At 38.4% G+C, this 24,058-nt stretch overlaps 1 protein-coding gene across 3 annotated transcripts in view; it reads right to left on the bottom strand.

The window, feature by feature from the left end:
- Positions 1-24,058, bottom strand: part of foxj3 (forkhead box J3) — a 362,845-nt gene that overhangs the window by 79,946 nt on the left and 258,841 nt on the right. For 2 of the 3 annotated variants that reach the window (XM_061939093.2, XM_061939101.2), the window contains exons 4-5: positions 12,209-12,292; positions 4,008-4,109 (exon numbers count right to left, since the gene is read on the bottom strand). In XM_061939093.2, coding sequence (XP_061795077.1) covers positions 4,008-4,109; positions 12,209-12,292 — 186 coding nt within the window. The remainder of the gene's footprint in view (positions 1-4,007; positions 4,110-12,208; positions 12,293-24,058) is intronic. The other variant, XM_061939109.2, reaches the window with a different exon arrangement.

Below are 24,058 nucleotides of genomic sequence, written 5' to 3'. Positions count from 1 at the left end.
GGATACAGTCCGTAAGCACACATGATTGTGCGTGCTGCTGGTCCACTAATAGTACTAACCTTTAACAGTTAATTTTACTCATTTTCATTAATTACTAGTTTCTATGTAACTGTTTTTATATTGTTTTACTTTCTTTTTCATTCAAGAAAATGTTTTTAATTTATTTATCTTATTTATTTATTTTTATTTTTTTAAAAAGGACCTTATCTTCACAATACCTGGTTGTCCAAATTAGGCATAATAATGTGTTAATTCCACGACTGTATATATCGGTATCGGTAATTAACAGAGGTGGGTAGTAACGCGCTACATTTACTCCGTTACATCTACTTGAGTAACTTTTGGGATAAATTGTACTTCTAAGAGTAGTTTTAATGCAACATACTTTTACCTTTACTTGAGTATATTTATAGAGAAGAAACGCTACTTTTACTACGCTACTTTTATCTACATTCAGCTTGCTACTCGCTACTAATTTTTTATCGATCTGTTAATGCACGCTTTGTTTGTTTTGGTTTGTCAGACAGACCTCCATAGTGTTTCAACAAATACAGTCACTGGTGACGTTCACTCCGTTCCACCAATCAGATGCAGTCACCGGTGACGCTGGACCAATCAAACAGAGCCAGGTGGTCACATGACCTGACTTAAACAAGTTGAAAAACTTATTGGGGTGGTCAATTGTACGGAATATGTACTGTGCTGTGCAATCTACTAATAAAAGTTCCAATCAATCAATCAAAAGTGTGAAGGAAAAAATACCCTTTTTTGTTTCAACCGTACATCCCGTCAAAAGCCTAAAGACTGACTGCACAGTTCCTGTCTTCACAATAAAAGTGCCGCTCCATCGCGCCTGCGCTTTCAAAATAAGAGTCTCCGAAAGCCAGCGCAAACAAGCTAGCAAGCTAGCAAGCTACGGAGTTTGCCGCCAATGTATTTCTTGTAAAGTGTATAAAAACGAATATGGAAGCTGGACGAATAAGATGCCAAAAACCAAACACTTTCATGTGGTATTAGACAGAAAGGAGGAACTTTTTTTCTCCTCCATTTGAAAACGTGGACGTTACCAGCACTACTGTCTGATTACAATCAATGCAAGTCATCAGAATCAGGTAATACACCAACTTATATTCTTGTTTTCATGAAATAAAGGAATCTATATGTGTTAAACATGCATGTATATTCATTAAAACACCTTTAACATGTAAACAAAAACGGCAAAATAAATAAATATAAATTATATACTGTATATATCAATGTATGTATATATATATATATATATATATATATATGTGTATATATATATATATGTGTATATATATATGTGTGTGTGTGTGTATATATATATATACATATATATATATATATATATATATATATACACACACACACACATATATATATATACACATATATATATATGTGTGTGTGTATATGTTACTCATCAGTTACTCAGTACTTGAGTAGTTTTTTCACAACATACTTTTTACTTTTACTCAAGTAAATATTTGGGTGACTACTCCTTACTTTTACTTGAGTAATAAATCTCTAAAGTAACAGTACTCTTACTTGAGTACAATTTCTGGCTACTCTACCAACCTCTGGTAATTAAGAGTTGGACAATATCGGAATATCGGATATAGGCAAAAAAGCCATTATCGGGCATCCCTAATATTTTACGGTAATGTGTTAATAATTTCACACATAAGTCGCTCCTGAGTATAAGTTGCACCCCCGGCCAAACTAAGAAAAAAACTGCGACTTATAGTCCGAAAAATACGGTATCTATGTAATGAAAACCAATAAGAAACTAGCTTACATACTGTGTTGATATTGCTACTGACACTAACACTAACCATGTACAAATAAAATACAAATTACAGTGTAAGTGTCGTTGAAACTTACACTTAATATTTTTGTTTTAAGGGTTAATATTTTTTGTTGAAAATTATTATGGTTGTGAATTCATGCTACATTTTTTGTAAATAAGACACATTTTGTTTACTATAAAAAGGGCAATTTATTTCCTTTGTTACACCGCTATTCTCGCGAGGTTTTGGTTTACTATTGGAGGTTGCGAGACCTGCATTCGCCCAGTCATGCAAAGGACTTTGAGCGAGCCATCAGCAGCAGCAAGAACATTTAGCTAGCTGAACAAGGTATTTGTCATATTGTGTCGAATTGTTCTGTATATTTATAAAGTACATTGGTTTAATTATTGTACGCTCATTTAGTATGCACAAGACTGAAATATCTCCTGCCCAAGAACCTCCGACAATGTTTTAAAAATTTCCAGTTTTCCCGAAATTCCTTCATGCCATTTCTCAAATAAAAATGTTACAACTTCAACATTTCCAGACCGATTTGAAGAATTCCAACACCAACAATTTTAATTCATTCTGAACATTCAAGTCTTAACATTTTCTCCAAAATTCCCCTTTTCCCGAAATTCCCATGAAATTCCTATTGAAATGAATGGGACATTTTTCAAAGTTACACAATTCCCACATTTTTCATCCAATTCAAACCGTTCCAACTCCAAAATATTCAACCTGTTCAAAATTCTGTGCTCTCCTTCAACCATTTATCAAAAATTCCCGGATTTCCTCAAATTCCCAGTTTTTAGGGGCATTTTCCCCATTCAAAATGAATTATCCATTTTTTAAACTTCCACAACCACCCCATTTTTCAACCTATTCAAACCATTCCAACATCCAACTAACATTTTCCCAAGTTCCAAACCAAATTCCGTTTTTTCCTGGAAATTTAATATTTTCAACATTCAAACCATTGAAACTATTCTTACATTCATACTACATTCTGTCAGCATTTCAGTTCAACTTCAGCATTGGAGCATTCACACGCAATTCCTTCAATAATTGCCTCATCTAGTTATTGTGTAGTTTTGACTTTATTTTGCCCAAACAATTACCGTATTTTTCGGAGTGTAAGTCGCTCCGGAGTATAAGCCGCACCGGCCGAAAATGCATAATAAAGAAGGGAAAAAAACATATATAAGTCGCACTGGAGTATAAGTCGCATTTTTTTGGGAAATGTATTTGATAAAACCCAACACCAAGAATAGACATTTGAAAGGCAATTTAAAATAAATAAAGAATAGTGAACTACAGGCTGAATAAGTGTACGTTATATGAGGCATAAATAACCAACTGAGAACGTGCTATACATTTACCAAACAATCTGTCACTCCTAATGGCTAAATCCCATGAAATCTTATACGTCTAGTCTCTTACGTGAATGAGCTAAATAATATTATTTGATATTTTACGGTAATGTGTTAATAATTTCACACATAAGTCGCTCCTGAGTATAAGTCGCATGAAAAAAACTGCCACTTACTGTCGGAAAAATACGGTATTTATTATTCAACTTCTTCTTCTTCAGATTTTGGCGCGCTCTACTTTCCACATTTTTCACTCAAAATTCCCCTTTTCCAGAAATTCCCAAATTTCCATGAACAATCGGTATCGGCCGATCTCCCTCATGGACGATCGGCATTGGAATCAGCAGAAAACTCTGATCGAACCATCTTTAATACACATTTGACACTGGAACTGATTATGTCAGTTTCCATGAATTCCAATGGAGAAAAGATCATTCTAAATTCAAAAGACTTTACTGTAAGGATAGAACCTGCAGCGAAAAGCATGTGTGATGTGAGCAGGCATGCAACCTCCACCTCAGGTGTGTGTGTTTAGTGTATACCTGATGGCGAAGGTTTCATGTTGCAAAACATCAATGTGGGCATCATGTTGCCGAGCTGTTGTTGTGTAGGAATCAGGTGCCGCAGTGTACCTCCTTGTGTATTTTGGTGTGGGTTGCAGAGAAGCTGTAGGCGCGCCTGTGTGTGCGTGTGTGTGTCTGTGGAGTGTTTCTCTCTGCGGGGAACAATGCTGTAGGTGTTTGTGGAAGTGGGCGGGGTCAGGGTGCAGCGGCGTAGCCAGGTGTGTGTTTGGAGCTGGAGGCTGGAGGGCCGCCTGTAGTACCTTGTTAGTCACAGTGTTGATTGCCAGCGTTGGAGAGGCACTTCCAGAGATCATACACTCCATTCCCAAAGACTCCGACTCCAGGCTGTACGGCGTGGAAGCCTGCGGGGGTCGGGTTTGGGGTTGGTGTCGGGGTAAAAACATAAGCTGACGTTAGCCAATTATTAAACACGCAGCATCACAGAGCAGGTAGGATTTGTTGTCAAGTCCTGTGTTGCCATCCAGACCAGGCGCTTTATTTAGGTCACATTTGAACAGCGCTTCCCCCGGAAGACAAGAAGAGACAGCCCTCATCCCCAAACCGCACCTCCCACCCGAAACACACACACACACACACACACACACACACACACGGATAACTCTTGCGCAAAAAAACCAAACTGCTTACTGTAAGAGGATTGGCTGCCAACAATACCATTTTTAATTCGCGATAAACAGTAAATGAGATTTACCAAACTCACAGCTTCTTAATGGAATTTCTTGTCGGGAAATGGACAGGGGAGAGGAGACAGAAGAAACATTCTTTTGTACCATGCATTAGTAGACACAGCTTTCCTACAACATGTATGATGTATTATTATTTAGAAGAAGAAGAATATATTATATTTATACATATTGTCTGGCTGTATATCTGTAAGCTAACCACTGCAAAACATGTTGTAGACCAGGGGTCGGGAACCTTTTTGGCTGAGAGAGCCATGAAAGCCAAATATTTTAAAATGTATTTCCGTGAGAGCCATATAATATTTTTTAACACTGAATACAACTAAATGCGTGCATTTTTAAGTAAGACCAACATTTTTTGAGTATAATAAGTCTCTTATTCTTTTTAATAACATTGTTATTCTGAAGCTAACCAATAATAAATAAAATACTTCTTACCATTAACAGGTGCGGTAGAAAACGGATGGATGGATTAAAATGCATGAGAATGTTTTATATTTTGAACGTTATTTTTAACACTGTGATTACCAGATGAATTATTCATTACTTATCGTGTTAAGCAATGTCAGCTAAGATTGATCTGAGAGCCAGATGCAGTCATCAAAAGAGCCACAGGTTGTAGACCAAAAATCACTTCATATTCTTTACTGCTCACTAGTGTTACCATATCTCAGTTATTGTTAGAAATATGGGGAAACAACTACAAAAGTGCACTTCATTCACTAACGGTGTTACAAAAAAGATCAGTTAGAATAATACATAATGTTGGATATAATATAAAAACACTTTTTTTATTGAATCAAAAATATTGAAATTCAACGATTTGGTGCATTTGCTAACAGCTAAACTTATGTACAAAGCAAACTATAACCTGCTACCCAATAATATACAACAATTCTTCTCAACAAAAGAGGAGAAATATAACCTTAGAGGAAAATTGAATTTAAAACATTTGTATGCTCGTCCAACACTTAAAACCTTTAGCATATCAGTATGTGGAATTAAATTATGGAATGGATTAACCAAAGAAATCAAACAAAGCACCAATATGATTCAGTTTAAGAGACTGTTCAAACTACAAGTGTTCACAAAGTACACAGAACAAGAATTATGATGAACATCTTGAACCCTTTTTTTTCTTTTGAGATAAAGATTATTTATGTATTTAATATTTGTTACTTACTATACTTAATATTTGTTTCTTACTATATGTATGTATGTATGCATATTATTTATTTATTCACTGTTCTGTTACAGAGAACAAGGACATGGGATAAAATTGCTATGGTATGAAAAGGGTTAGGATTAAATAAGCTTTAATTGATTATTGAGAAGGTTATAGTTTGCTTTGTACATCATTTTAGCTGTTTGCAAATGCACCAAATCGTTGAATTTCAATATTTGTGATTCGATAAATAAATGGTTTGTATGTTCTCTATTTTCAACATTATGCATTATTCTAATTGATTTTTTTTGTAACACAGTTAGTGAATGAAGTGCACATTTGTAGTTGTTTCTAGGGATGTCCCGATCCGATATTTGGATCGGATCGGCCGCCGATATTTGCCAAAAAATGCGTATCGGCAAGGCATGGGAAAATGCAGATCCAGATCCAGATTAAAAAAAACTCCGGTCCGTGTTTTCCAACGCACCGATTTAAATAATACATTCCACTTTTCTGCTGCTCCGTAATTTCCGTTCCGCATTTTCCAGCACACCTTCAACATCCACAGGTCTGTGGAATCTCACGCAGTTGCTTTTAGCTGCTGGCATTACACGACAGGCTCTTCTCACTCTCTTCTGTGTCTCCCTCTCACAGACAGCGAGCGCACCTTCTTACACACGTCACATACTGTCACGTCATACGTCACATACGTATACGTCCTCCCCGAGCAGAGAGGTAGCAGCATGGCTAACGTTAGCTGTGATGCTAGCGCAGCCGCTAAGGTGCGCACCTGCTCAAACGTCCTCTGCGCACGGCAAATCTATGCCACGCACAAAATCAAATAAAAAAATAAGCGCATAACAATTTTCGACACACGGACACGACAGAGAAAACCGTTTTCGTCATCATTGTTCAAATATTGTAATGTCTGTCGAGACGCTTATCTCCGTTCGGTGCCACACGCCCACACCATCAAAATGCAGAGGCAAAAATTTCCAGATCAACACCGTCTGAAAAAATTAGTGATCTATTTAGTTGTGATTTCCTTCTCTGCATGAAAGTTTAAAAGTAGCATATATTAATGCAGTATGAAGACAAATGTTTTAATGTAGACATGCAAGCCTTGAAAGAAAATTTTGAAAATCAAGACTACATTTCCTGCAAATGGGTGCATTTCTACCCTATATTTTAACTTTAGATTTATTCTCATATCAAACTCTTTTGGCTGTCTTTTTGACACTTACATCCGGCGCCCCCCTCCACACTACGGATTATAAATAATGTAAATAATTCAATGTGATTATCTTGTGTGATGACTGTATTATGATGATAGTATATATCTGTATCATGAATCAATTTAAGTGGACCCCGACTTAAACAAGTTGAAAAACTTATTCGGGTGTTACCATTTAGTGGTCAATTGTACGGAATATGTACTTCACTGTGCAACCTACTAATAAAAGTCTCAATCAATCAATCAAAACACATAGAATCATCATACTGCTGTGATTATATGCATCAAGTGTTCATTCAAGGCTAAGGCAAAATATCGAGATATATATCGTGTATCGCAATATGGCCTTAAAATATCGCAATATTAAAAAAAGGCCATATCGCCCAGCCCTAGTTTCAATGATGCCATTTCTGTTTGTCATGTATAATTTTGTCTATTTTGTGTTTATCCTTGAATAAACAGGTCAGTTTCTTGTTACCAACCATTGTGTATTATTCAAACTCCCCTAATTCAGCTGGCTAGTTGTTATCAAGAGTACTAAAACCCTTTTCAACATGATTCTGACAACTAAGTACCGGTAGGCTAAATAACTTTAAACTTTAATACATGCTCGGATAGGCCAGTATCGGTATCGGTCAGTATCGGTATCGGATCAGAAGTGCAAAAACAATATCGGTATCGGATCAGAAGTGCAAAAACCTGGATCGGGACATCCCTAGTTGTTTCCCCATATTTCTGCACAATAACTCAGATATGGTATGGTAAAGTGCAATTTGTATAGGTTCTGAAAAAAAAAAAAACTTCGAAAAATTTTAATTTTGCAAAGAGTAAGATGCAGTCAGTGTATGTTCATGTGAATTGTAGCATTGTTTCTGTACTTTAAAACTACTAGTTTTTGATCAAATAAAAGCAAAACTTGTTATTTGTATTTAATGGTTTCGTTAAGAAGCAGTGAAAAAAAAAAAAATCACAAAAAATTATATATATATATATATATATATATATATATATATATATATATATATATATATATATATTTTTTTTTTTTAGGTCATATCGCTCAGGCCTAACCACATGTATGCGAGCATTCTTAACACAACCCATAAGGAGCGCCACATACGTCATTTAGGTGTGTTTATTTTTTTTAACATGACAGTATTTTTCTTTCCATGTTTAGAGTCAGTCCCATCAAGAGCGTGTCAAGTGTTTTATGCCGTTTCAACATCATCACGATTATCATGCGGACAAATTTGCCCCCCACCCCCCCAAAAAAAAAAAAACACGGTTTGATCTTCCATGCGGACTCTGCTCAACCACATCGTAGGAAGCCTTCTCGAGGTCGCACAGCTGGGACGGCCCGAGGCCGTGTTCAATCTGAGCGGCTCACACTGCACCGCTGGACGAAAGGTATCCATAATTAAAAAGCTCAAGGGTGCCACTTCTGCATTAATTGATGTTTGTTGCAAAAACAGAGTAGAGAATATTGTGTGTGTGTGTGATGGCTGCTGGGGGGCATCGTTTATTAATAAGGTAGCCACTTGATGACAGGCCAGAGAGAGGCCTCATGGAGAGGCAGTTATGTAAACTATACTGGAGATAAACTTTTAACGACAGCGTGTGTTTGTATAAAGAATGGTCAGTAAAAGTATAATACATATTCATTTGGCTGCATGCTAACTGAGACAGTAGTACATATGGGGCAAACCTTTGACGAAATTAGAATCCTAAAAAAAAAAGCAATGGCGTACAAAAATTGAATACACGTATTTATAATATCGGCCTAGAAACAAAATCTCAGATTTCTCTAACAAAATATGCGTTTTTCCCCCCCCCCACTTTTTAAAGAAACCAAATACCGTATTTTCTGGACTATAAGGCGCACTTAAAATCATTTTTTCCCCTCAAAACTCGACAGTGCGCCTTATAACCCGGTGCGCCTAATGTAAGGAATAAGTTTGGTTGAGCTTACCGACCTCGAAGCTATTTTATTTGGTACATTGTGTAATGATAAGTGTGACCAGTAGATGGCAGTCAAACATAAGAGATATGTGTAGACTGCACTATGATGGCAATATGTCTCAAGTAAACAACACCAACATTTTATATGTTCCATTGAAAATATAGAACATTACATACGGCGCTCAAAAATATATCAAAATGTTTTACTACGACTTTGGTAAGCTATGAAACCGCACCGCTTGATGGATTGTCGGCGCATTAAAAATACGAGGCTTGAAGAGGATCTGTAAAACATAATCTATGCAACATTTTGAGCAAATAACCACCATTACATGTTATGTAGACCACAAGGAAGAGTTTTAAATTTAGGGAAAAAAAAAAAAAGACTCCTTTAATGCGCCCTATAATCCGGTGCGCCATATATATGAAAAAAGATCAAAAATAGACCATTCATCGGCAGTGCGCCTTTTAATCCGGTGCGCCCTATGGCGCGGAAAATACGGTAATACAAATGACAGCGGTAAATCAAAACAAGTTTTGCTTTTATTTGAGCAAAAACTAGTAGTTTGAAAATACACTGCATACATCTGCATGCATTTTACTCTTAGCAAAATTCTAATTTGTATAAGGTTTTTTTTTTGGATCAGATATAAATTGTACTTTTTATACAACAATTTTTAAGAACTATATTAAGAGCTTCCTCTGGGAGGCAATATTTCTGCTTGGAGAAAATACTTCTGTAAACCAAAATGTAGCATTGTACATTGCATGCAAATAAGTAAACTCCAATAAATCAATAAATGTAGTCAACAAATGTGGTCATGGACAGACAGGCTGGTTGACTTTCACATCCCCTTGAGATGGCAAAACAGACCCCAAAATACGCTTCCTGCAGGAACTTATTTTAACTCTTCGTGAGGACTGCGATGAATTATTCATCCAAACGGAATTACTGTATGTGAGCGTCCAGTCAGTCGGCATACCAGCGAGAGTGGAAATTGTACAGTAAGTGTTTGTTTTATTATGGTGAGTTTGCATGTTTAGCTCCTAGCAATGCTGTCGATGGTAGTGTCAGAATAAAGCTGCATCGGCCGGGTAGCAGTCGGCTTCTAAAACTTATAGCTCATCCTCTTTGTGTTCGGGCTCAAAAATATCCGGTCCTGGATCATAATTTAAAAATAAGGGTTGTGGGCTCTCATAAAGTCTGCTTGATTAGCATCGTTGTTGATGGGGAAGGGATCTTTGGTTCCTACCACGACATCACATGATTGGCGTCCTCATTATCTCTCAAAATGGCTCAGGAATCTCTGTGGGATTGATACTATTTTGTTTATATATATTTATTCGCAAACTTTGGAAGTCTTAAGGTGTCATAAATCAGATGTGTATAACAATAGTTTCAATATCGAGGCAATTTGTTTTTCCACTCCACTGGTACTTTCAACTGGTAAGTTGAGGTACTCCTGTCTAACACAGGGGTGTCAAACGTATGGCCCGAGGGCCGGTTAAGGCCCGCGAACAGGTTTTATCCGGCCCGCGGGATGAGTTTGCCAAATATAAAAATTAACCTGAAATTTTTGAATGATAGAAACAGCTGTTCTAAATATGTCTACTGGATGTCACAATAGCAATTCTTTGTATCTTTGTAGAAATATGTACAAAATAAACTACATGTTTTTAATACATCAGTCGAGGAAAATGATCAAACTACATAAATAACATACTGTAATTTGATTTTGATACTTTTTTTTATCTTGATGGATTGAAAATGAACACCAATGAGTTGACTGATGAACATTATCACATCATTTATTCAGAAACTATATATAACGACAAATAAAGATAGAAGAGCATGGAAAAAAGCATTTTACTGTGGTGTATTCTGCATGTGACGAATAAAACCTTTGAACCTTGAATACTATTAACCGCAACATGTAAGTGTAAAAAAACCCCATCAACTTTATGATTTGTACATTTTCAGAATGTGCTTGTTCTTTTTTTAAACAAATAAAAAAATGTTTTTAATTATTGAGACGTGATTTTTTTGTTTTTTGTTTTTTATTTATTTATTTAAAAAAAAAAAAAAATTCTCTGTCAATATCATCTTTATTCCCATACCCCACCATTGTCTGCAAATAAAATATTGAGTGGAATCCGGTCAAGTTTGAAGTTCTTTCTTTTTTCAAGTGTGGGAAGCTACATTGCCTGACGACATTTGACAGTAATTGCTTGAATTCACAAATGCACATTCTTAAAAACAAAATCATCCTTCTTTACCTTGCACAAATAATGCTGCCATCTACTCTCGTCTACATATTACATAAAGGTCTAGGGCAGGGGTCGGCAACCCAAAATGTTGAAAGAGCCATATTGGACCAAAAATACAAAAAAAAAATCTGTCTGGAGCCGCAAAAAATTAAAAGCCATATTACATACAGATAGTGTGTCATGAGATATAAATTGAATTAAGAGGACTTAAAGGAAACTAAATGACCTCAAATATAGCTACAAATGAGGCATTATGATGCAATATGTACATATAGCTAGCCTAAATAGCATGTTAGCATCGATTAGCTTGCAGTCATGCAGTGACCAAATATGTCTGATTAGCACTCCAACAAGTCAATAACATCAACAAAACTCACCTTTCATGCACAACCTTAAAAGTTTGGTGGACAAAATGAGACAGAAAAAGAAGTGGCATAAAACACGTCCTAGAAAGTCGGAGAAAGTTATACATGTAAACAAACTACGGTGAGTTCAAGGACCGTCAAAATTAGTAGGACAAAACGGCGCTCGCCAAATACTCGAATCAGTGAAGCAAGCATGTTTAAAATAAACAGTGTGCTTTATAACAATTAGGGAGGTTTGTGTCATGTTTGTCCTCCTACAGAAACCATATTAAAACAAAAAATAGATTTTTTTTCTCCTCATCTTTTTCCATTTTTCATACATTTCTGAAAAAGCTCCAGAGAGCCACTAGGGCGGCGCTAAAGAGCCGCATGCGGCTCTAGAGCCGCGGGTTGCCGACCGCTGGTCTAGGGATATACATATAAAACAATCACAAAACGATATTCGTAATACAAAAGAGTATTAATGATAATAAATATAATGTATTATCAAGACTTAACAGTTGACACTTCAAAAGTAAATTATCTTGTATAAAACACAACGTGTTTGGGACGTGATTTTACCAGTCCGGCCCACTTGGGAGTAGATTTTTCTCCATGTGGCCCTCGATCTAAAATGAGTTTGACACCCCTGGTCTAACAACACCAAGACTGATAATGTCAATCAAAACCCAGCGTTGTCATCTTTGTAAAGCGTATTTGTGTATTGTCACATTGGACTATTAAGTACCTAATGTTGCAGCTGAAGAGTTTTTGGCATCACACTTACCCGCTCTCCAGACCGTGGCCTCTTCTTTGGCCGAGTGGGCAGGGCGTCCTCCTTCGGGTTAGTGTCAATGGCCCAGTAAGAGCCCTGCGGAGGAAAGTTGAGATCACTGTGAGTGCATAACAACCTCAACAAATGGCTTTCTGGGGTGCTCACTGAAGTGTCACAGGAGCATCGGCCTTATCTGGCAGCATTTCACTTAAAACAAAAACTTATAATAATATGACAATCTGCCTCTGCTGCGGTCCAGTCGGCACCGTGCCTTGATGGGATTTTCTGTGGGCGGGCTGTCAGGTGAAAAAGATTTAGCCCCCTCTGTGCCTGCTTTCCTCAGAGATGCTGCTGCCGCTGGTAAGATGCTAAGCTCTTCCTAGAGCGCTGCTTTCTCAGCCTCGGGTTGGTGATGCACGCTTGCCAAGACCGAGGAAGGCTCCTCAAGACTCAGCCCAGATATTGAAGCTGCCCCTGTGTTTCTTTCTTACGAGGCTAATCAAGGAGAGAACAGTGGGGTCTGACTCTGGGGGGGCTTGAATCTTGCAATTCCACAGCCCAACCGGATGCATTATTTATCTTTGCATTCCAACCCATTCCATTTATTTTTCTCCCCCTAGCACAAAGCAAGGCAGTATACAATTGCTAAAATTGACAAACCTATTCATGTGAGCACCCTTTGAGAAAAAAAAGAGGAACATTTATATCGGCCACGCAAACCCCAAAAGAAAATTTTGAAAATTAAGACTACATTTCCTGCAAATGTGTGCATTTCTACACTATATTTTACCTTTAGATTCTCATCAACTAACCTCTTCTAGCTGTCTTTTGGACACTTACATGGACCATGTAATGTACCACATATTTTTTTTAGGTAATAATTTGCTAACATTATTATCATACAAAATGTAATGTAAAATTCTATAACATGCATGCATGTTCTCCCCGTGACTGCGTGGGTTCCCTCCGGGTACTCCGGCTTCCTCCCACCTCCAAAGACATGCACCTGGGGATAGGTTGATTGGCAACACTAAAATTGGCCCTAGTGTGTGAATGTGAGTGTGAATGTTGTACGTCTATCTGTGTTGGCCCTGCGATGAGGTGGCGACTTGTCCAGGGTGTACCCCGCCTTCTGCCCGATTGTAGCTGAGATAGGCTCCAGCGCCCCCCGCGACCCCGAAGGGAATAAGCGGTAGAAAATGGAATGGCATGCAAAAAACTGTTCCCATTTGGCAACTCTATCCTGTAGCCACACCCCCTCCAGTAATATACTTCCGGTGTTGTAACCTTTGTTTACATAATCCATCCATCCGTCCATCCATCCATCTTCTTCCGCTTATCCGAGGTCGCGTCGCGGGGGCAGCAGCCTAAGCAGGGAAGCCCAGACTTCCCTCTCCCCAGCCACTTCGTCCAGTTCTTCCTGTGGGACCCCGAGGCGTTCCCAGGCCAGCCGGGAGACATAGTCTTCCCAACGTGTCCTGGGTCTTCCCCGCGGCCTCCTACCGGTCGGACGTGCCCCAAACACCTCCCTAGGGAGGCGTTCGGGTGGCATCCTGACCAGATGCCCGAACCACCTCATCTGGCTCCTCTCGATGTGGAGGAGCAGCGGCTTTACTTTGAGCTCCTCCCGGATGGCAGAGCTTCTCACCCTATCTCTAAGGGAGAGCCCCGCCACCCGGCGGAGGAAACTCATTTCGGCCGCTTGTACCCGTGATCTTGTCCTTTCGGTCATAACCCAAAGCTCATGACCATAGGTGAGGATGGGAACGTAGATCGACCGGTAAATTGAGAGCTTTGCCTTCCGGCTCAGCTCCTTCTTCACCACAACGGATCGATACAGCGTCCGCATTACTGAAGACGCCGCACCGATCCGCCTGTCGATCTCACGATCCACTCTTCCCTCACTCGTGAACAAGACTCCGAGGTACTTGAACTCCTCCACTTGGGGCAAGATCTCCTCCCCAACCCGGAGATGGCACTCCACCCTTTTCCGGGCGAGAACCATGGACTCGGACTTGGAGGTGCTGATTCTCATCCCAGTCGCTTCACACTCAGCTGCGAACCGATCCAGTGAGAGCAGAAGATCCTGGCCAGATGAAGTCATCAGGACCACATCATCTGCAAAAAGCAGAGACCTAATCCTGCAGCCACCAAACCAGATCCCCTCAACGCCTTGACTGCGCCTAGAAATTCTGTCCATAAAAGTTATGAACAGAATCGGTGACAATTGTTTACATCAGTCAGGTCAAAAATATACCTTCTCGCAGGCAAAAAAACGCTCTAGAACTACAACTGGTTCGGATTGTAATCATCCAAATATGTTTAGCAGCAAAGTAGAAAGCGGTCAACATTGTGGCTTGGAGAGCTAACACAAGCTAGCGAGATGATGCTATCTTTGCTAACGGGCGAGCTTGTTTCGGCGCCCTTGATCAACCCTGTCCTGCAATTCAGTGCAGGCGACTTTTTTAACAAATCCTATTTTTTTTAATATTTCATTAAAAACAGACACAAAAGTGATATTTTGACGCGAAAATTAATGTTTAAAATTTTTTGGATTTCCTCGTTTTCGCGGACATTTCGACATTTCGCCTGTATTTGGGCTTTGATTTTATATATTTTTACAAATAAACTGACCAATATTTTTGTCATAAAAAGTAGGATTGGGACACATAAAATCTTAATTATCACCAACATACCAAAAAATACACAGTATGCTTTTCTGGATTGTCAAGACTTCTGGTTGTAATTCAAAGGTAATAATAAAACTGCAGAAAATATTGAAATACTGTAGATTTTTGATAGCAGGGACCCTGCCATTCAAAACTAGGCTGCTACATTACTAATGATTAATGTAACTATAGCTGAAACAATAGTACAATAACAATAGGAGAGACTATTCATCCCTGAACACCATGGAGTTCATGTAGGCTTTATGATGCAGTTACATTATTATATCAACTATTAGACAGAAACTCTTCATTTAACAAAAGGTCATTTTTTGCTGCTTCAACACAGCTCAATCAACACAGAAAAAGGTAAAGTGAAATAACTTAGTTGTTAACTGTCGGTCAATAATGCTTGTCTTTCTCTCAGACAGACAGGGCTTTGCTGTCCGTAACACACACACACACACACACACACACACACACACACACACACACACACACACACACACACACACACACACAGTGAGCTAACGTATCATTTTTGGTGATTTAACCCCCAATTCCAACCCTTGATGCTGAGTGCCAAGCAGGGAGGTAATGGATCCCATTGAATAGTCTTTGGTATGACTCGGCCGGTAGTGTGTGTGACAATCATTGGCTGTGTGTTAATGAAAGCAAGATATCTTCACATACATTTCATATGACTTCCCTTTGTTTTCCTGTTCAGTGGCCTTGTAGTTAGGGTGTCCGCCCTGAGATCGGTAGGTCGTGAGTTCATACCAAAGACTACAACAATGGGACCCATTACCTCCCTGCTTGGCACTCAGCATCAAGGGTTGGAATTGGGGGTTAAATCACCAAAATGATTCCCGAGCGCGGCCACCGTTGCTGCTCACTGCTCCCCTCACCTCCCCGGGGGTGGAACAAGGGGATGGGTAAAATGCAGAGGGGAATTTCACCACACCTAGTGTGTGTGACTATCAGTGGTACTTTAACTTTAACTTTACAACTAAACTTTTTTGTCATAAAAAGTAGGATTGGGACACACTGCACATACAATTTTAATTATCACCAACATACCAAAAAATATGCTTTTCTGGATTGTCAAGAATTCTGGTTGTAACTCAAAAGTAACATTTTGTGTTAATATAAATACATAAAGCATGACCCAAAGTCATAAACAATGCAATTGTTCCTCTCACCAGTTATTAATAACAACTACAATGCTTAATAATACAACTCCAAAAAAAAAATTGAAATACTGTAGATTCTTGAATTAATGTTGGAGCATACAAAGACTATGAATTGCAAAAAGGACTGGGTGTCAATGAAAGCAAGGTTTATTCACATATAATTCATATGACTTCACATTGTTTTCTGCATGTAAAACTATACATACTCTATATAAAATGTGTTAATATGCTTGGGTGTCTGGAACACAGTAATTGGATTTACAGTACATTATTTCTAATGGGATTTCCCCCCCCCCGGCTTTTGTAAAATTCTGTTTTTACAGAAGACCATGCTACCACAACATGTAGGGCTGCACTGATGAACCCATTAATTCAATAAAAGAAAAACTTAAGATTTATATTTTGTAGCTTTGATTAAACGTTGAATAAGGGCAACTAATAAGAATTGATACAATCTGGATGGACCACATGACGTGCCCGGAACGTTAAATACACGGACAGTTTCTGCATGGCCGCTGCGATAGAGAGCACATGAGAGCGGTGGTGTGTGGGTGCCATGATTGATCTGTGTGATGGCAAACAGTGTAGAGTTGTATTAATTTAATCAATGTACATATGTTAAAAGTGCAATAATGCAATTCTAATGCAATTCTGGAAAAAAATAATTAAAGTTATGGCAAGCAGAAAAACTGTTTATTTCAACTGATTTCCCCAATATACGCATTGAGGCTAAAAAGTGCGTTTTATCCAATTATTCCATTTATCGAACAAATTTAAACTATTTTTCGATGACTAAAATAACTAGGGATGTCAGGGCCGATAAATGCGTTAAAATGTAATATCGGAAATCGGTATCGTTTTTTTTTTATTATCAGTATCGTTTTTTCTTCTTCTTTTTTTTATTTTTATTTTTATTAAATCAACATAAAAAACACAATATACACTTACAATTAGTGCACTAACCCAAAAAACCTCCCTCCCCCATTCACACTCATTCACACAAAAGGGTTGTTTCTTTCTGTTATTAATATTGTGGTTCCTACATTATATATAAATATATATCAATACAGTCTGCAAGGGATACAGTCCATAAGCACACATGATTGTGCGTGCTGCTGGTCCACTAATAGTACTAACCTTTAACAGTTAATTTTACTCATTTTCATTAATTACTAGTTTCTATGTAACTGTTTTTATATTGTTTTACTTTCTTTTTTATTCAAGAAAATGTTTTTAATTTATTTATCTTATCTGGTTGTCCAAATTAGGCATAATAATGTGTTAATTCCACGACTGCATATATCGGTTGATATCGGTATCGGTAATTAGAGAGTTGGACACTATCGGAATATCGGATATCGGCAAAAAGCCATTATCGGACATCCCTAAAAATAACCCATACCTGCAGCCCTTGGTATGACTGTAAAATACTGTATAAAATAAATGCAGAGTTTAGACGAAGCAAAAACCTTTTGAATAATGATAGCTAAATAAAGCCCAGAATATACACACTTATATCAAACATTATAGTATCATACCTGCCAACTTTTGAAATCAGAAAAACCTAGTAGCCAGTGATTATTAGCATTCAGACAGGTTAAAATGTTGCTAAAACCATCACTTTTCTATCAGTCACAGTGACTTTTCAAAACAAAAATATTACAGCAAAAATCATATGGGTTGATTGACATGTTTATTCTGTAAGCTAACTTCAATAGTTTGAAATTATTTTGACAATTAATGCCAGTTATCCTGTCAACCTTTCACAAGACTTCAATTTGTTAATTGAAAGTATAAACAGTACAAACACTTTTTACAGTAAACAAATGGTAAAACAGTACTAAACAATTCCATTAAAAAAAAAATTGGTGTCATTATTAACTTTCTGTCCAAGCTTGTATAATCTACTGCCTTGTTCAATTGTGAAAAATATTCTGTGCCTAAAATTCACATTTCTATCACAATTATCATACTGTAAACATGGTAAGCTAACTTCATTAAAATTAATAGTCCTGTCAATAGCATGGAATTACAATTCAAATGTAGTTCTTTTGTAAGCCTTTCAAAAGAATTCAAAATATGAAAAATTAATGAAAATTAATTTAAGCCATCAGACACTTGAAAAGTGGCACATCACATCTCTAATGTAATCATTTTAACTTTTCAACAGAAATAACTCGTTTGCGATTTTTCTCCGGCTGATCCCATGATCGTTCGCTCGTTTGGAAACAATGGCAACTGGTGCCTCGTGCTTGGCAGCGGTGCTATAAATAGCCTCGCGCATGGCATTCGGAATGGCTCGATAGGAAGTTACGGGAAGCAGTGTCGATTGTCATTGTTGTTACGCGATTTCGTGAATAAAACTTTATTTTTTTTATTTTTTTTTAATTAATGAAAAAAATTATTTTTTATCACTGCAACCGTAACCCGGAATAGGTTGATGAAAACCGTACTAATTACGGGAAAACCGGAGTAGTTGGCAGGTATGTAGTATATACGCCTTCGTCTTCTTTACTTTAAGTCAGGGGTGTCAAACTCATTTTAGATCGGGGGGCCACATCGACAAAAATCTACTCCCAAGTGGGCCGGGCTGGTAAAATCCTGGCATGATAACTTAAAAATAAAGACAACTTCAGATTGTTTTCTTTGTTTAAAAATAGAACAAGCACATTCTGAAAATGTACAAATCATAATGTTTTTGGGTTTATTTTACACTTACATGTTGCGGTTAATAGTATTCTATCTTTATTTGTCGTTATTTATTCTTTTTGAATACATTATTATAATGTTCATCAGTGAACTCCATCCATCCATCCATTTTCTACCGCTTATTCCCTTTGGGGTCGCGGGGGGCGCTGGAGCCTATCTCAGCTACAATCGGGCGGAAGGCAGCGTACACCCTGGACAAGTCGCCACCTCATCGCAGGGCCAACACAGATAGACAGACAACATTCACACTCACATTCACACACTAGGGCCAATTTAGTGTTGCCAATCAACTTATCCCCAGGTGCATGTCTTTGGAAGTGGGAGGAAGCCGGAGTACCCGGAGGGAACCCACGCAGTCACGGGGAGAACATGCAAACTCCACACAGAAAGATCCCGAGCCCGGGATTGAACCCAAGACTACTCATTGATGTTAATTTTCAATCTATCAAGATAAGAAAATAATATCAAAATCAAATTACAAGATGTTATTTAGGTACCGTATTTTCCGCACTATAAGGCGTACCTAAAAACCTAAAATTTTCTCATAAGCTGACAGTGCGCCTTATAATCCGGTGCGCCTTATATATGGACCAATATTGAGCCACAACAGGTCTTGCAACTACGGTAACTACGGCGACTTCATTTTCCCCCTTCTACGGCTGCTTACCGTAGAAGAAAAAGCGTTTCTTCTTCTATGGGGGAAAATGAAGTCCCGTAGTTGCGAGACCTAAACTTTACGTAAAGACCCAAAAATGGCTCCTATTAAGAGACACGCTTACGACGCAGGGTTTAAACTCAAGGCGATCAGTCACGCAGTAGAACACGGGAATAGAGCAGCAGCGAGATCATTTAACATTAACGAATCAATGGTGCGGAAGTGGAGGAAGCAACGTGACGACCTGCGCCAAGTAAAGAAGACTAAACAGAGTTTCTGAGGGAACAAAGCGAGATGTCTACAGTTGGAGGACAAACTGGAACAGTGGGTTGTTGAACGGAGAGCAGCAAGTAGAAGTGTCAGTACAATCACTATTTGTTTTGTCGACATTCCTTTTAGCGCAGCTCCATCTAATGGATGCATAACGTAACCCCAGCCTCTACTGTAGCGTATATTCTATGCGCCTTATAATGCGGTGTGCCTTATATATGAACAAAGCTTTAAAATAGGCCATTCATTGAAGGTGTGCCTTATAATCCGGTGCGCCTTATAGTGCAGAAAATACGGTAGTTTGCTCATTTTCCTCAACTTGTGCACTAACATCATGTGTTTTTTGTTGTTGTTTTTTTTTTACATATGGAGTAGAGACGCGCGGTTTGCGGACACAACCGCGGAGTCCGCGGATAATCCGCGGGTCGGGCGGGTGACATGACAAAAAAATAGATTGTAAATAGATTCGGGCGGTTGGCGGTTGAACCAATTCGGAAATATATATACATAGTTAAATGTTGTTACCCACATACGAAAAACGTATAGATTTTTTTGGTCCTTTAGGTGGAGCTGATGGTGCATCACCGAAAAAGAAAAGGATTGACTTCAAAGAATGGGAGGAGGATACACCTGTGCTTGTTGATGAAGTAGAGGATTATTCCTCTACAAACTTCCATCTCGACGGATCAGCAGAGGAAAATCTACTTTCCTTTTGGGGGAAACAAGGACAATCATTCCCACGACTACAACACCTTGCCAAGAGAATCCTATGCGTCCCAGCAACAAGTGGCGCAAGTGAGCGCTCCTTCAGCGCAGCAGGGCGCATTTTAGAGGCCAGGCGCTATCGCATGAATCCTGGCACTGTAGATGCCATTTTATTCCTGCATAGTGCTAACAAAAAAAAAAGTAAGTAGACATACGGTTGGATATGTTGAACGAATTAGTCTACGTTACCTATAGGCTATACCAAATAAGCCAATGTCTAACCTATATTGAGTTCGGTCAGCTAAATAATTTTGATGGTTACGTGTTGTTTGGGCGCACTACAATGCAAAGGAATTAAGGCAATTGCGTTGTTTATTGTGTTTTTTTGTATTCGAGATATACTACCGTGTGTTAATTATTTGGCCTCGCTTTCAAGTGAAGCGCATCTCCGATTGGCGACAATGTAAGGCTATTTAGCCTGCTTTGTTTGTCGTGACCGTCTATTTTCATTATAATTCAAGTTTGATGATAAAGTGCAGTCTGATGGGTTTGATTTCCCCCCTTCAGCTATTTGCCTTGGCCAATAAGTTGCAGGTAATTTATTATTATTATTTATTTAATTTATTTTTGTTTAAATAGGGATGACATACATATGTTATTGCATAATTTAAGTTTGTGCGTGTGATTGACAGCCTGAGGCTTATGAGGCACATTTTTTATTTTTTTTTTTATTTCAACTTAAAAACGTATGAGCCTATGCCTAGAACATAGGCTCTGTGTTTATCTTTATTTTCCTGCCTGTTGTTGACAATGGAGATTGTCTGATATTTTGTCATGGCTGCTGATCAATCAATAAAGGTTCATCTTTGTCGCGAAATTGTTCACTGTTTCACTGTGCACCCCGCCCTCGTCCCTATTTGAGCATTATAACGTTAACAAGTTAATATTCATTGAAAAAAATTCAGAATTTTTTTTTTACCTAACGAAAATATAGGCCTAGTCTTTCTAAAACATTTTTTTAACTTCTTAAAAGCCTCGTTCTGCTTGCTGCAACTGCGCACACAAAGTGTGAGAAACGCACTATCTGAGGGCATTGGCAACAATAGTCAACACTTTCTTAATGGAAATGACAATAATATTATAATAATGATAAATAATATTATCACGCATTAATATCTCTTAGCCACCAATGCGTGGCCAAGATATATTAATGCGTGGCACGCATTGAATGTCTCTGCTCCATTGGATCAGTCTCCTTTCTTTAACAGGCAAAAGCTTTCTAACCTCACTAATGCCTTGCATCGTCTATATTAGATACATAACAACGGGCGGGTGGCGGCTGGCGGGTGGCGGGCGGGTGTGGATTTGATAAAATGTTAGTTCCGGTGGATGGCGGGTGGATGACGACTTTTGTGATGCAGTTGCGGATGAAATAATTGCCTATCCGCACATCTCTAATATGTAGCATCATCTACAAAGATACAAAGAATTGCTATTGCGACATCTAGTGGACACATTGAGAACAGCAGTTTCTTTCATTTACGTACGTTTGACACCCCTGCTTTAAGTCCTGATTCCGACTTTTTCTGAATGTGGTTGGATTTGGGACCTTTAGTTAGCTGCGTGAATAATTGATGGTGTCTACGAGGAACTCTCCTCACGAAAACAAGCTGCAACCCAAGTGTCCATACAATAATAGCTGCCTTTGTTAAAGCCAGAAGATACTTGTTATTATTTCACAACTCACGTACCGCACGGCTGCAATTGTTCAAACGAAAAAGCCACGCTTGGCCCATATTCATCAGGGTAGGGGGGTGGAGGGTCTGTGGAATGATATGTTTTAATGTGAGCCAGGCTTTGGGGTCAATTAGTGTTTTCCTCAGAGGCGCGGGAATAATTCACAGCACAATCAAGTAAAGATGAAGAAAAATATCATGCAGAAGCCTCATTAGAAATTCCACATTTTCCCCTTTAAGACTGTGAAGGTGTTGTCACCACAGCCAATCCATTTCTGCCTCATGATGCAGTTGTTTCAAAATGAGGAGTCACACAGACACAACCAGGCTTGCTTTTAATTAGTGAGTGTGTATGTGTGTATGTGTGTGTGTGTGTGTGTGTGTGTGTGTGTGTGTGTGTGTGTGTGTGTGTGTGTGTGTGTGTGTGTGTGTGTGTGTGTGTGTGTGTGTGTGTGTGTGCGCACTTTAACTAAAGCCTCTTGGGATTTGAGAGTTGCTGCATTTTTTCCCTCCCTCCGTCGACCGCCCCTCCCCCAGGAGAGTTGGCAGGAAAAGACAGAAAAATATATAAAAGAGTCATTAAATTATTCACCGATATTCTGCAACAAAATGCTGCAAAGCCAAGCGGAGAGGTTCCATCAACAACAAGAGAGAAAAAAACAGCAATCTTCTCCACAGCTACAGTAACACTTGAAATACAAAACATATACAATTTTATTATAGTAGAATGACGCAGCTAATAAATGGTGTCACCTGTGTTTCGGATATTTACTCTGACTGTGGACAAATGGACAACTTTGTACTAGGGCTGCACGGTACACCGGTATTAGTATAGTACCGCGATACTAATGAATCATATTCGGTACTATACCACCTCTGAAAAGTACCCGTCCACCACGCCACGTCATGTCATTGCTGGTTTACGAGCAGAGGAGCATGTTCGGCAGCGCACAATCACAGAGTACTTACAAGCAGACACAGTGTGTAGACAGAAAAGAGAGAACGGACGCATTTTGCCTTAAAAACTAACGATAAAGGTGAAGTTATAACACTGAAATGAAAGAGGTGCTTTAAGACATGGCTAGCTAGCTAGCGGCTAAAGTCCAGCCATAGTGTGTTTTAGCTACTTCTAAATCACTAATCCTCGCCTCCATGGCGACAAATAAAGTGAGCTTCTTACAAGTATCATTATCACTGCAGGACGAGGAATAGCTAAACATGCTTCACTACACACCGTAGCTCACCGGCGTCAAAATGTAAACAAACGCCATTGGTGGATCTACACCTAAAATCCACTGTAATGATACCAAGTACATATCTAGTCGATACTACTATGATTACGTCGATATTTGTTGGCATCACAACATCTTCTTTTGTTTAAAAAAAAAATTTATATTATGTTTATAAACTCAGGAAATATGTCCCTGGACACATGAGGACTTTGAATATGACCAATGTATGATCCTGTAACTACTTGGTATCGACTTGATACCCAAATTTGTGGTATCATCCAAAACTAATCTAAAGTATCCAAACAACAGAAGAATAAGTGATTATTACATTTTAACAGAAGTGTACATAGAACATGTTAAAAGAGAAAGTAACCAGATATTAACAGTAAATGAACAAGTGGATTAATAATCACTTTTTACCGCTTGTCCCTCATAATGTTGACAAAATAATAGAATGGAAAATGACACAATATGTTACTGCATATGTCAGCAGACAAATTAGGAGCCTTTGTTTGCTTACTTACTACTAAAAGACAAGTTGTCTAGTATGTTCACTATTTTATTTAAGGAAAAAGTTGCAATAATGCAATAAGAAACATATGTACCGTTAGATTTTTTGTTAAAATAAAGCAATTCTTTGGGGTCCCCCTTATTTAGAAAAGTACCCAAAAGTATCGAAATACATTTTGGTACCGG

The sequence above is a fragment of the Nerophis lumbriciformis genome, linkage group LG03 (genome assembly GCF_033978685.3).
Source record: "Nerophis lumbriciformis linkage group LG03, RoL_Nlum_v2.1, whole genome shotgun sequence".
Lineage (NCBI taxonomy): Eukaryota > Metazoa > Chordata > Actinopteri > Syngnathiformes > Syngnathidae > Nerophis > Nerophis lumbriciformis.
This window is presented reverse-complemented; position numbering and strand designations above follow the sequence as displayed.